Source organism: Pyxicephalus adspersus, chromosome 3 (assembly GCF_032062135.1).
Source record: "Pyxicephalus adspersus chromosome 3, UCB_Pads_2.0, whole genome shotgun sequence".
NCBI lineage: Eukaryota > Metazoa > Chordata > Amphibia > Anura > Pyxicephalidae > Pyxicephalus > Pyxicephalus adspersus.
Genome location: NC_092860.1, coordinates 53,912,584 through 53,926,726, shown reverse-complemented (window position 1 = coordinate 53,926,726; position 14,143 = coordinate 53,912,584). Strand labels below are relative to the sequence as shown.

The window sequence follows — 14,143 nt, the reverse complement described above, 5'->3', positions numbered from 1 at the left end:
TACCCTACAGTACTTTCATACATATAGGAATATATGTCTTCTGAAAACAAAGGTGTCAGCTCAAGATACCAAAGTATATAATCAAGAAATAGGAAATACAGACAGTGCAATCTGCATCTTAATACCCAGAGACTGAAACTGTGATCCTTTTCCATCTTTTTACATGGAGGTTGCCTGTAGCTACTGCTTTTCTCTCACATTGCCTACCATTCCCACGATAAGGGTTGTGCTAAAGTGGGCCTTAAATCTGTTAAGAACCTGGTTATACACTGCAGGACAAACTGCTCTAAGCCATTCTAGTCCAGTATAGTGCAGGCATGCTGCTACAGGCTTCCTTAGGGCTGAGACAGCTTACTAATACTACTCCACAATACGAATACAATAGGTGTGGGGAGAAGCATAGGAGAGAGTCACAGCTAGCCAAGAGTAACTCCACACCAACTTGAAGGGGTCAAGTTCAAGTATACATATGCAAACTAAACTTAATGAAGGACTCACTGGTTAACAAATCCAATCTTCTCCTCTCAGAAACAAAGCTCTATGAAGAGTACAATTGCTCCTAAATAAACTTGCCTTTGATCATGCATCTGGTACCCAGGTGGGCACCATGCCACCCAGTATTTCAGCTAGGAAAGCTTGTGCCTGCAAGAATGCATCTCCAAATCAATACTGTCTGCAAAATAGGATTAGCAGAAATTCAGCCCTGGCCTTACAGTGCTTTTAGATGGCCATATGCACTAAATCTGCATCAGCTTCATTTGGATGCTCAGTGTTCAAGGAAGAGGTAGGGTGGGACTTTGGGACTATCCCAATCAAACAAGGTCTAGGTAATAATACACCCGCCATATCTGAGGTAATGAGAGAGGGAATCTCATTAATGGTAGGGGAAGCTAGATGGCAATAATCCTTATCTAGGAGGAAGATCTCTGAGTTACCAAAAACCAGAGAGATCTATAGGAAAATAGTAAATGTCCTGTAGCAAAATGAAAAAAAATAGAAAAGGAAAAAAAATGTCATGTATGTTTTGATAATGTATAGATATTTGCTAAGAACCCATAGGAAATGGATGAGCGCAAACAGACATATGTTCATTTTCATGCAAGAACAAAAACATGTGCCGGGTTTTAAATCTGACAATAAACACTACTAATTATGGTGGATCTTCAATCATATCAATGTAGAGGGAAGGGATTTCCACCTCTCTAATGTTGCTTAGCCCTGCTTTAGGGGGTAGGTCAGACTGCCACTGAGGTTGTGGTGGTTACCACGTCCTTCGCACCCCTAAACTGTGCCTGTGGGTGAGATAATACGTGTAGCGTTTCACCAGCAGTCCTGCATAGAGAATAAATAGGAGAGGCAGTCAGAATTTGGTATTGCTGGTTGCTGCCTGCTTTAAAATGTTTAAACTCAGGCTGGCAAGCTGCTGACATGGTCGTTGGTCCCATCACTAACCAAATCATTCAAGACAATATCTCCAATGAGGAGATGTTTAAGTGAAGCATATGACAACATAATGCCTATACAAGCAACTAAGACAAAGACAAATACCTGGTAAGTATGAAGGATTTCCAAGAAAGATCTGTAGATCTCAGGCCGATCAAGAAATCGGGTCTTTATTTTATTGACATAACTAATAGCATTGTGAAACTCTAGCGAATCAGACTCTGGAGGAGCCTGGACCTTCTCTTTATCTTGCAGCCGTGGCTCTTCTACCACCTCATTGTGTGAATTTTCTGGTACAGGAGGAACTACTACTCGAGTATTTGGCAAAATGCTTGTGGCTGCATCAGAAGGAACCTAGAAAGAAACAATTATTTCTCTCAATTATGTCCCACATGAATACATACAAAAAGCAAGAAAAATTTCATGCAGACCTACCGGACTGGCCAGCGATGTCTGTACCACCACTTTACCATTTTTTGGAAGCTCTATTTTATATCCAAGTGGTAAAAAAGCATTAAAACCCAGCATTAAATCTGGGTGGTCATGGAACAGCTGGGAAACACGGCGGATTACCCCTGGAGTGTCAATGCTGAAAAAAAAAAAAAATTTCTATTGTATGTATTTTTAAGTTTGTTTTACTAGTTTTTCCCATTTCACTAGCACGCAGAGAAAGGAAAGTAGGATAAAAATGATCATACCAACACAATAGATGCTAACGTGATAACGATGCTAACGGGGCTCTCAGTGACATCTAAATATGTAGCACTGTATTTGAATAAACAGAAGGGAGTGCCTAAAACTGTATGAAGGCTTGGGGTCATAGTTAAAATATGTTTACTGGATGGGGAATGGATAACAGCCAGTGCAATTTGAGGTAACAGGGATCTTTCTACCTACTTTGGGGCTTAGAATTAGAGCGCATTAGTAGAACACAAGCGTTGTAAAGTATGTGTCCCAAAATTTGAGGTGGAATACAACCAAGATAATAGTGTCCTCCTGCAACTTCCTCCATACAGTTGGCACTAATTGCTGTTTGCTTTCCTTCAAACATTCACCTACCACTATTTGTCTCCCCTACTGTATCCAAAGAGGCAACAGCCCAATAACATGTTCGTGTCTATAAAGACAATTTCTAACTACAGGGTAACCTATATATGTCAAAATGAATGACCCCTTAATAGTTCAGTGCTACCTTACATTTAATAGACTTTTTAGATTAGGAATCTTTATGAAGACAGAAAAAAAGCAGTTAAACCAGTTTTGACCATTCCCTATCCAAAACTTTAAAAAAAGGAATCCATCTGTTTTTTGTGTGTTCTCTGATGTGATTGTAGCCTAAAAACGATATACAAAATACATGAGAAAAAGGAAGCTCTCATCTCTGCAGTCCTACAGTTCAAAAAGTGCTCTTTTATCAGCAATTGCTGGACGCCTAGAAATCCACTCATGTCTCAAACACTATTTCTATGCACAGGCTAAGCACTAAGCGTTACAAAAGTGGCAAATACAATTATTCATAACTTTGATCTGTTCTGAGAATTGTGCAGGTACTCTTCCTGTTCCTGGAATATGTTGCCTTCAGCAAATTCATTCAAATATAATCTGGAATACAATATTACACCTAATGTGTGCATTCTCCAACCCCTTGCTTTTTGTTTTCTCTCTGTAATGTTGGTCTTTTTCAGCTTATTTGGACAGGTTATGTGTTTTCCTATAGAGTCACAAAAATTAATTTGTGAATAGCAATCACTTCACAAAAACTCTTCAGTAGTTACCAAGTGATATTTTGTAAATGGTACTGTTAATACCCTGGGTACCCTCCTTACCTTTGAGACTTAAACTCCTTCATGATCTCCAGAAATCCATTGTATGTAGCTGGATCACTGCCAAAACGAATTTTTACCTGATCTAGGTAGGATAAGGCATCCTCTACCTAAGAACAAGATTTGCAAGATATATTGTGTAAGTAAAAATGGTATTGTTGTATAAAAATGTTTTTGTTTTGTTTTATAAAATGTCAAAATGTTAGAATACCTAAAGCAGGTACATACTGTGCTTAATAATATATTTGGCTGTCTTTTCCTCATTTCATACTGCCACCCCCACTCCAGATTAATGATCCAATCAGCACTGAGGATTCAAGTCAACAGTATTTAGTTGCACCTCTGATAGATAGTCTTCAGTGATAGAGGTCCTCAGTGCTTTACTGAGAAGGTCATATGCTCCTCTATACCCAGGTTCACCAAGTATTTCTCAGCCTTGCCACATAAAAACAAAGCGGCTTTGTTAAGTATAGGTGGATGAATGTCGCTAAAAAGGGCATAATGGCCAATTCTTATGAAATTTCAGAGAATGTAAACACAATAAAAATCAAGAATTTATTTAGTTCTGGGCTAAGTAAAATCAATCTGGTTTTCCACTAATCATCCAATTATGTGGATAAGCTGTATCCTGAGTATTGTGAGAACTTATGGGCCAGGTCCTGTTCTCCACTTGTGTCATTTTGTTTGTATTTGTCTGTCATTTGCAACCCCTTTTTTTGTACAGAGCTGCATACCACATTGGCAATTGATAGTTTAACAATAATAATAACCTTTAACGGATCTGTATAATACCTAGCTCCCCACTACAGTAAATCAGGTCAGTATAACTATTTTTTATTTCAATTCGCTGTAATAAATTAGACTCTTTATGTAAGTTATAGTTCAATTAAATTCAGTTTATTCTGAAAATATGTTTAAAGCAGATATAGGAGCAGCAGCGGGAAGTGGAAACTTCTAAAAAGAAGACATCAAGTAGTGTAGCACAAAAGTAGAAGGAAGACAAGGAAAATAATTGCAACCCTAATGAACACTAAAGAAATGTACTTACATGTACAGGGAGTTTTTCTTGAGATTTGCACCAGGTGTTTGAGCTTGGCTTACAGCTGCTACCACCACTGGTATTTGCCATTTTTGGTTCTGATATGGATACCTGTCACCGGGTAAATGGCTTCTTCAAGCAAAGGAGACCTCTTGAGATCAGATACAAAATGGCATGGTTGCACAGCTTAAGTTTTGCTGAAGATTTTTCAGCAGTTGGGTGGATTCAGCACTAAAACATATAGAAAAAGTAAATAGATTAAAATATATGAATGAATATGGAAACAAAGAGGATGTATGGCAGAAAATGTACCTCAGATGGAAGTCTGTGTATCAAGCATCAACAACACTTTCAGAATAATAATACTTATTACGGATAATAACAAACTTTCTACCTGAAAGGCTGAGATCATATTCTCCCACTTTTGAACTTAGCTTCATATTAAAAATACTGCCCTTCTAAACCATAACAATCCTTTTTAAAGTATTTAAGGTTTTATTTATGTCCTCCCTTTCTTTTGTGAGACTGTACAAATTAAAGTATATAAAAATGTCTATTGTGAATAGTATGGAATACAACCCTTTTTATACTGCTGACATTTTAAATCTAACAAGTAGGTGGAATTGAAAATCAATCAAATGGATTAATGTATGGAAACCTTACTAGTCCTCAGTCTCTCTAAGCTAATACTTTCCTCACAACAAATCAATTAAAACTAAACATAACTAAAAACCTAAGGATTCCCCATCGTTATTACTGTGCTTGGATTTGAGTAGTATGTGGCAAAGTGAATAATGCATGAGAATGATTTGTGGATTTAGAGGAGAATGTTGAAAACACAGACTACAGCATTCTCTTTTCACACTTCAGTAACTGGAAAAGATTGCATTACAAATAATTTATATTTAGTTGTATGTTTAGCTTTTTTAGATACCTTTTAAAGTATCATTTAGAAATTTCTCCATGCATACTACAAAACAATTTAATCCAGGATTTTAGGACAGATGGAATTGTCATTTACCTCCCTTCACTTGCAAACATTCAGGGTTTTTTTTTTATTTGGTCTATGTGTAGGAAGCCCCGGTTGTTGAGGTTAAAAGCTTGTTTACATGGCTTTCTCTGTTCTACCTGCATGCCTAATCTCAAAAAAACTCGGAAAAAATAGAACTGGAAGGTAGAATAGCAATTATCCATCTGCAATGATAAACGTATAACATTGAGAAATGCCCCTTACTAATCTTTAATATCAGTTTGTGTCTAATGCAGAAATGCTTCTCCGTATCTGGCTTCCAGGTCTCATTTTCTTTGAAAAAGACAAGGAGACTGACACGGCTAGGTACAAGGAGCACCTACCCAAACCAGTAGACAAACCACATTTCTAATGCAAGCATACTAGGCAAAGTTTGACCGACATTTTACTTTAAAACCTTGTTACTGTTACTAAATAATACATTAATCTTTTACTGTAAAAGTGAGAGAAAATGAAGAATACCACATTTTGCATTTGAAAAGGGTGATTTGAGAGAGAACGGAACTCTGGCTCCCTTTTTCTTACTTCTCAAGATTCTACAGAAGTGTGAAGGAAGTTTCAGTCAAGAAACAGTCTTAAGCAGGAAATTTAGACTCCCAAGCACTTTTTGGCTAGCTTAAACATAATATGCATTACATAATATTGCATACATAAACTAACATTTGTGATGTTAATTGTTCACTACATACTTCATTTTTGACCCAGTGATGTGCATTAATACAGAGACTCATTTCTCTATGCAATAAAGAAAGATCATAGCTGTTGGGAGGGGGTGGTAGGATGCTGTACATAGTTTCCTTAAAACATCACAGCACCTGACTTAATACCCTCTCAGGAGGTCAGAGCCCTGATGCAAACAGCGGGCTGACACATTGGAGGTTATGTGATGTTGAGCTTCCATGATTGAACGAACTGTGAAAGGGGGAAGACTAGGTCATGCTTATATAGATCTAATAATACCTCTATGTTTCCAAAACTAAAGGACATGCAGGATGGGAGCAGTGGGTTTTCACTTTCATGAATTTTCTAGTGCCTAAAAGTACCGTAATTAGCTTAAATTGGCAGGAGAAACTCCAGCTGCAACTTTTCCAAGACCTACATTTCCAGCCACTTATTGACACATATGGATAAACGTACCATTACGTATCAAAAGAGTTGATAAACAGCATAGGCATTATAAGAGATTGGAAACAAATGCCTCTGATCTTCATGTAGCCTATGACATTTTCCATTTACAAAATGGTGAATGTTATATGCTAATAATAAAGTGATCGTTGCCACTTGCTAAATATGGATTTTTTTCAGCGTATCCCTAATTTGAAACATAGGGTGAACATATTTTGTGTAGAAGAAATTACTTTTTTTTTTTTTGCTAATACTCTGTTTACCCATTGATAAATAGCCCGTGTAGTCCTGTAGCTTGCTGTGAACTCCTAGTATGGTTTTGTGATTTTTGGTTTTAGTCTGACATGCAATGATTTTAAAAAGTTTCCATAAGGCTGAAACAAATGGCTTGCTTCGTGCACCGCAGAAACCTATAGAAACAGTCCTACCTGTAAACAGCAGTATAAGTGCCTCTAATTCCCACAGCCATATTGTGGTTTCATGATATGAAACATTACGTAACATTTTCAGTCTGTAGCCAGTCATAATCTTTTATGACTGACAGAAATTGTACTGTATCCTCCTTTCACTGTGGTAATCAACACAAAATTCAATCATCCTACTTATCCAAATTAAAGGCATCCCTCGAAAAAAGGTTTAATCTTTAACGACACTCAGGCTTAAGTAGCAAGAGGCGCTAGTGATCAGTCAATATGAGCAATTACTGATAAATAAACCAGATGAAACACACCTGCACCAGTGTAAGGTGCACAAGTAGCATTAGTAATAATTCTACAACACACACAATTGGAGGATAATGCAATAATTGTAAATACCAAATCCACTTGTATGAAAATTGTACAAACACCCCTTTTTAAACTGATAGGAAAAGCTGGTGCCTTAAAGTGGAATCTTTCCTAAGGTAGAAGCAATATATGCTATTGCTTCTTTATGTAATAAAAAAACTTGTGCTATAGCTTAAGTGATCCATTTTATTGAAAGCAATACTTAGCTAGTGGCAATATTTCAACACAGTACAGCTCTGAAGGAAATGTTTTATAACCTCTGCAGTCCTGGATTTCCAGCCAATGTAGGTCTGCGCCAATTCATTCTCTCAAGGCATAAATTTGCCTGGCAAGATGGAAACAATTAAACAAGCATATAGCTGGTTTGAACTGCAAACTAAGGTAATACCAAAAGCAAATCTGAATGCAATTTACAGATGGTAAACTACTAGCAAATCTAAAGTATTGCCAAAAAAGTGCATACACAAAGACTTGTCTCACTGTTGGTTGGGATTAGCAGTAAGGTACAGGATAACAGTGAACTTATATTTGGCTTTGGGCTCTACAGTCCCTGTTTGTAAAACATGAGGGGTGACTGAAGAACTACAACCAATGTTTTTTTGGGTGCAATGAAAAATAAAATTATGTGCTGGTCTCTTTAGGTACCTAGGTGCATCTTGGTCACTCAAACAGTCATAGCTTTAAGATTATATCACATACAATGAAAGACCAAATGCCCAATATTCTATATAAAAGGCCAAAGCCACCCCTACTTGAACTGTTGAGAAACAGAGAAAAGTTCCAGCTAGCTGGGGGGAAAAATATGTTTAGAACTTTACATTACTTACTATTCCCTTTAAAAAAAAAAAAGCATTTTTAAGGTGCGCTACTACAAGGTTAAGTGTTAAAGATAGCTGGAGTTTAGCTTTAAGAAAAAACACAATAAGAAAAGAAATTATTATATAGCTTAAAAAGCCATATTTGCAGGTGTAATTGATTTTGTTTTCATTGCTAAGAGCTTAAAAACTATTTACACTGAAGAATACAAACATATTATGTAACGATGTCTGAATCTTGTATTATTTGAAGGATTACTAGGTTAGAAAGAAGGAAGAATAAAATCTGAAATACAGAACTAAGGTAGCCACCAGAATTTTTGTTTTTGTGCTTGGATACACTTTATTATCAATTAATTTGGGGCTTAGGCGACAAGTGGTATGTCCCATTAACCCTATTGCCACTTGCCCAAAAGACTACTCGAAGGGGGCTCTCATTGGACAAGGTAGCCCTTGATGCCACATGTCAAGGAAAAATTCCACAAGGTGCTATTAAAGTAATATTAGATGCCTTATGGTGCCTGCGCCTATGTTTAGTTCACACAGGCTTTGGCTCATAAGTGCAACTAAAAAAATCAAAATTTACAGAACGTATTTACAAATCTTCCAGCAGCTTTCCAGTCTTTTAAGTTCCATGTACAGATACAGTTCAAACATATTTTGCTGTTAGCAAGTATGATCACTTTGCTCCTTCCTAAAGCAGTTAAAACTCACTGAATAGCAATGATGGGGCTAAAGTTAGAGGGGCAATATAGGTAACTGAAATTCTGAACTAGAAAGAAGTAATGTTTAATCATAAATTATGAGTGTCCCCTTTGCAATGAAGTAAACGTACCTGCCTGTTTGCAATTTTTTAGGTACACTCACCTCTTCTCGCTCCTTTGTGGGCACTGGTCTCTTTACGTGTCCCTCCTCTGGGTTCTGGATCGTGGTCATCTTGATTGGCCAGGCTAGAGTAATGTAAGTGCACAGGAGCGCATTTATATCTGACAGCCAGGCATGCCAAGATTGTACATTGAGCTGCACATGTGCTGTACCTTAGAAAAGTAGATTGTAAACAGATAGGTATGTTTCCCCTGTCTCTTCTGAAATAACATTTTTAGTAGAGTTCCTCTTTAAGGATGCTACCAAATAATACATGATACTTTTTCTGTCGTAGTATGTGCTACATTTGAAAAGCATTCCCATTACATCCTGTGCCACGGATACTACAACTATGACACTATGACTATGACTTGACTTGCTTTAAAGTAGAACTCCAGCCAATTAGTTATTTTATTCTAGAGTGGCTAAAAACCTTTATCAGGTTTGTGTTCCCTTTGCGATTTTCCCTTACAGTAAGTGATTAAAATCTTCCAAACAAGATAACAAAGGGAAATATTTATTTAATTAGATCTGGGTATAGTAAGAATCCCTTTAATTCTCCGTCATTCAAAATTGTGAGATTACCCTTACTACCTTAGTGGTCACCATGACAGGATGTTAGGAGCTTGTTCCCACTATAGCAGTGCTGTGTGTTTACTAAATGGACAAGCACTTAAACTTGCCTAGCAATGCATTAAGTTCAGCAGCCCATCACACACAAATGTAAAGTGCAAAGCACAGCAGTATACACACACATTTCTGCATAGACCACTGCTCACTAGTGTAAACAAGCTTGAAATTTACCCTATGAGGACAATGCAAGAAAAAAACAAGGTCTTCGCAAAAATCCAGGTTTAAAAAGACTCTGTCAGAAGCATAAGGTCCTCTGTCAATAAATACTGTCCATACATATTTATAACCCCCCACCTCTCTACTTCAATAATCTATCACCAGTGAATGGCAAACTTACCTGCCTGTTTGCAATCTTCTTTATAATGTACACTAAGCAGTGTATACAATCCTGACACACCTGGCTGCCAGGAACCATTGCGTGCATGTGCAGAAGTTATGTTATTCCAAACATGGCCAACCAACATGGCAAAAGATCACAAACCCAGGGGAGCACCGGTTGTGGTGCTTGTGAAAGAGCAAGGAGAAATGAGTTAAATAGTTGCAAACAGACAGGTGAATTTATTTTATTGCAGAAGAGACATAACCATACCCTTCTGCAATAAAGAACTTGCCTGCTAACAATATTTTGATTTTAATGTTTAGTTTGTTTTAAAGAATATTGAATTGCAGGTAAAATAAAACACTGGAAATCCATCAGACAATTTCAAAGGGGAACTTTCACAAAACTGAAAAGTCCACTTGCAGTGCCCCCCCCCCCCCCCCTCCAAAAAAAAACAAAAACAAAAGAACAAAACAATTTCCTACTATTTGTAGATGAAAAACATACCTAAAAAGTAACATATATACTTACCTAGGTGAAGGTGACATCACCGCCACTCCAGGTCCTAGTAACACACCCTTATAATGGACAAGAATGATGGTGATGTCACTCCCAGCGATGCATAAGTCATGGGGGGGTATAACCTTCTTCCTTTACAGGTTCATATTCCATCTACATATAGTACACGATTTACGGGCCCAACCAGCAACACACAACTTCTATTTTAGTGGAAGCAGCTGTATATCTCTGGATGAGCAGGCAGCAGATACATTAAAGTCTCTATTTATAAAGCAGTGAATCTGATATTCACTGAAACATTCCCTAGTGGAGAATATCCCAGATCTATGTGTAATAAGTGATTCTCCACCAGGGAATGTTTGTGTGAAAGTCAGATTCACCGCTTTATATACAGACCCCAATGTCTTTTTTCCTACCTACAGGATGTGCTTTGATTGGGTTTGGGTTACTCCCAGCATGTCCCCCATACTAACACAGGATTGTCTGCATGTCTAGTGCCCAGTCCTGGCCCGCACACAATGCAGGTGAGCAGTGCCCCCGGTACAGACCCCATAGTGTATAGTCTGCATGACTTCTCACAGCACATCCCAGTTCTCTGACTAGGCCAGCTGTGTGTATCCATCCCATTCCTTCCCTGCATGTCTCCCATTCTCCAGCCAGCTCTCCGAGCCTTCTCCTGTGTGCACGGATTGTAATCTCACTTCCCAATACAGCCCTCCCTTGTCACATTATTCACCCTGTATGTCCCCTCTGTGTCCCTGCACCCTATTGTCATATCACCGCACTCTTCTGCAGCTCCCGGTCTCCGCTGCTTTGTGGTTCTCCATCCCCCTCCCCCCGTCACTACTCTGTGCCGCTGCTTCTCTAACCCCATTATTGTATTTCCTCTACCTCCCCCCCTCCGCCTTCATTACCGGAGCCGCTGTCATCTCCGTTCTCACTGGTGACACCAGAAAGCGACCGTAGTCTCCCAAATTGACACAACAAGGTACGACGGGAAATCCGCCGCCGTCAGTGCACGCAGCGTGACGTCATGGCGCACATAAATCCATGGCGCGTGCAGTAGCTGGCAGAGAATAGGCTGCTGTAGTGTGAGGCAGAGGGCTGAGGGGGCACCCAGCTTGCCCTGTGCGAGATAAGGCCGGGGAGTGAGTAAAGAACCATTTTGTCATGTAGAATAGGCTGGTGTGCTGGAGGTCAGGGAGCTGGCTGCTTGGGGGGCCCCAAAGACCTGACTAGAATAGAGCTGTGATAGAAACCTCCATACAACATGAAACCCAGCCTGTGCTATGTAAGATGAGGCAGGCAGTCATAGTTCATGGAACTATTTTGTCATACATAGGATAGGGTTTGCAGTGACCACACTTACTCAGGTACAGGTAGTCCCCGGGTTAAGGACGCCTCCTAGATACGAACAGGCTTTCCTGCAGAACAGAGTCTAGAAGGGGGAGGGGCGGTTTGTATGACTTGCAGAAGAAATCTTTTCTAAACACAGCTGAGTTTGGGGGTGATCTTAGGGGGTGAGCTCTTTCTGCAGCCTCTTGTAACTAATAACCAAGACTAAAGCTGCGTACACACGTCCAATTTTTATTGTTGGAAATGAACGACGGACGAACGACCGATTGGCCAAAAATCGTTTGTAAAAAAAGTAACCAATGAGGCCGACGAACGAGGATAGTCGTTGGAAATGAACGACCGGACCGGCGGATTGGATTGGACGACGATCGTTGACCATCTGTCGTGTGTACGGTCGTTCAGTGATCGTGCATGTTCTGAGCATGAACGAACATTTGATCGATACAGGCTTTATTGTGTGAGTGTGTGTATATATATATATATATATATATATATATATATATATTCATATATACTGTGTGTATATATACACGTGTGTACAATATCTTTGAACGATCGTGTCGTTATCTATATGTACAGGATCGGTGCTATACTCACAGTGAGGATTTTATACAGTAACTGACACCACGCTGCCTAATTATATGTTGAGACAAACATCTGTCCTAACTGCATTTATTAAAAAAATGTACCTCTTCCAACATACATACAAATTCAACTTAAGAACAAACCTACAGTCCTTATCTTGTACGTAACCTAGGACTACCTGTACTGTATCCTGAGGAATTTGTCCTCCTAGGACAGAATAAGCATTAGAGAACACCATACGCTGTCATCACCTCCATACTAAAGGGAGAATGCTAGAAGCAATGCTAATACAGTGGAAGTCCCTAGTTTACAGCACTTTAATCTGAATCAACACAGACTAATTGGGAGAACATTACAAAAGTTATTTTACAAACCTTTTATTTCTATATCTACTATTTATGTCTATAGGGTTTAAATGCGCAGGAATGCCAATGATAACTTGCAACATGTTAAGGCAGCCTGTTAGAAATAAATGGGCTACAAGCACACTTGTTTAAAAAAGGAGTCACCGTGCATTACCATAAGGAAGAAACTTAAATAAGCCTTCTAGCAGACCTTTTGCTTCAGAGATAAGCTCAGACTTTCCAAGGTGCTTCCATACCTAAAATGATGGGTGAGAATTTATAATATAAAAAACACGAGAGTATGAGTTAACTAAAATACTAACCTTTCCCTAGTTTATTCCTGCAGCAACATCATCCTTCTTTCTGTCAGACCTCAGAATATTGAGTAGCCAGGTCCTGTGCTGTGCTCACAGCATAAGGATAATTGGGCTAACCAATATTTCCAAAAAGTTGGAGTAAAGGGAGTATAATATCTATCCCCCCCCCCCAGGTACTTCTATGGAGCCTTTGATGAATAAATAGGTGAACTTTGTATGAAGTGAAATTTCCAGTTCCATTTGTTTAAACTTTTAACTAAAATGTATATAAATGTTCATGATTTCAAATGTATAAATATGGACGCTATAAGGGATTGCGTAGTCTGGATATATATGTACCCTAGCAGTATATGTTTTTAAAGTAGATTAAAAAATACCTGGGTAGTGTTCTGATCCTCTGCCTTTATTGCTTTGTGAATCTCTGACCCAGAATTATTATACAGCTCAGGTATTCAGATATTTGTCACACAACTTGCCACACTATTACCTGCATGCCTATTTCAGGTGTGTGACTGACACTGCTGACTCAGCTTTACATCCAAGTAATTGGCATTCTCTGTAATGAGTTCAGCAAGGACAGCCTACATCATCTCTCAGAGATAGCTCCACTTTAAGCTAGGGTTTAGATCCCCTTGAATCCTTTTGTTGCTGTATTTAGGATGCTTAGAATAGTTCAAGATTGCCAAAAATGAAAAACCACATCTTTTCTGAAAGTACTGGACCTACTGATGGTTTTTTACCTCTTACAGGTATATCAATGTTTTTGAAAATATGTTTTCCATAACGTGGAATGTGTACTTAGGCACTCACTGTCCGCTTCTAACATTTGGACTATAAAGCTTCTTTAACCTAAAAGATTTCTCTTTTGAGGAGTTCTAGTTCACATGTATCAGCTTTTTGGATTCTTAGCCACATGGAATTTTCCTTTTCTTCTCCGCCTTCTTTCTGGTTACTTTAGATCACTATAACTTGTACAGTTACCTGAATCTTATTGAATGTTCTGGACTCTAATTCAAGGTTTTAATGGCTTCCAGTATTCCAGAAGCTTCAGAAACAGTTATGTTTTTGCAAAAAAAATGCTTGATGGGGAACAGTTTGCTGTTCAAATTGCAAATTTAGTTTTTTAGAAGGGGGATAGGGATGGAA

At 38.6% G+C, this 14,143-nt stretch overlaps 1 protein-coding gene across 1 annotated transcript in view; it reads right to left on the bottom strand.

Annotated features, from left to right (window-relative positions):
• Window positions 1-11,417, bottom strand: part of SIN3B (SIN3 transcription regulator family member B) — a 31,872-nt gene extending 20,455 nt beyond the window's left edge. The window contains exons 1-5 of the mRNA XM_072404656.1: window positions 11,310-11,417; window positions 4,315-4,536; window positions 3,270-3,376; window positions 1,879-2,032; window positions 1,549-1,797 (exon numbers count right to left, since the gene is read on the bottom strand). Of these exons, the coding sequence (XP_072260757.1) occupies window positions 1,549-1,797; window positions 1,879-2,032; window positions 3,270-3,376; window positions 4,315-4,395 (591 nt within the window). The 5' untranslated portion in view covers window positions 4,396-4,536; window positions 11,310-11,417. The remainder of the gene's footprint in view (window positions 1-1,548; window positions 1,798-1,878; window positions 2,033-3,269; window positions 3,377-4,314; window positions 4,537-11,309) is intronic.
• Between the last annotated feature and the right edge of the window lie 2,726 nt (window positions 11,418-14,143).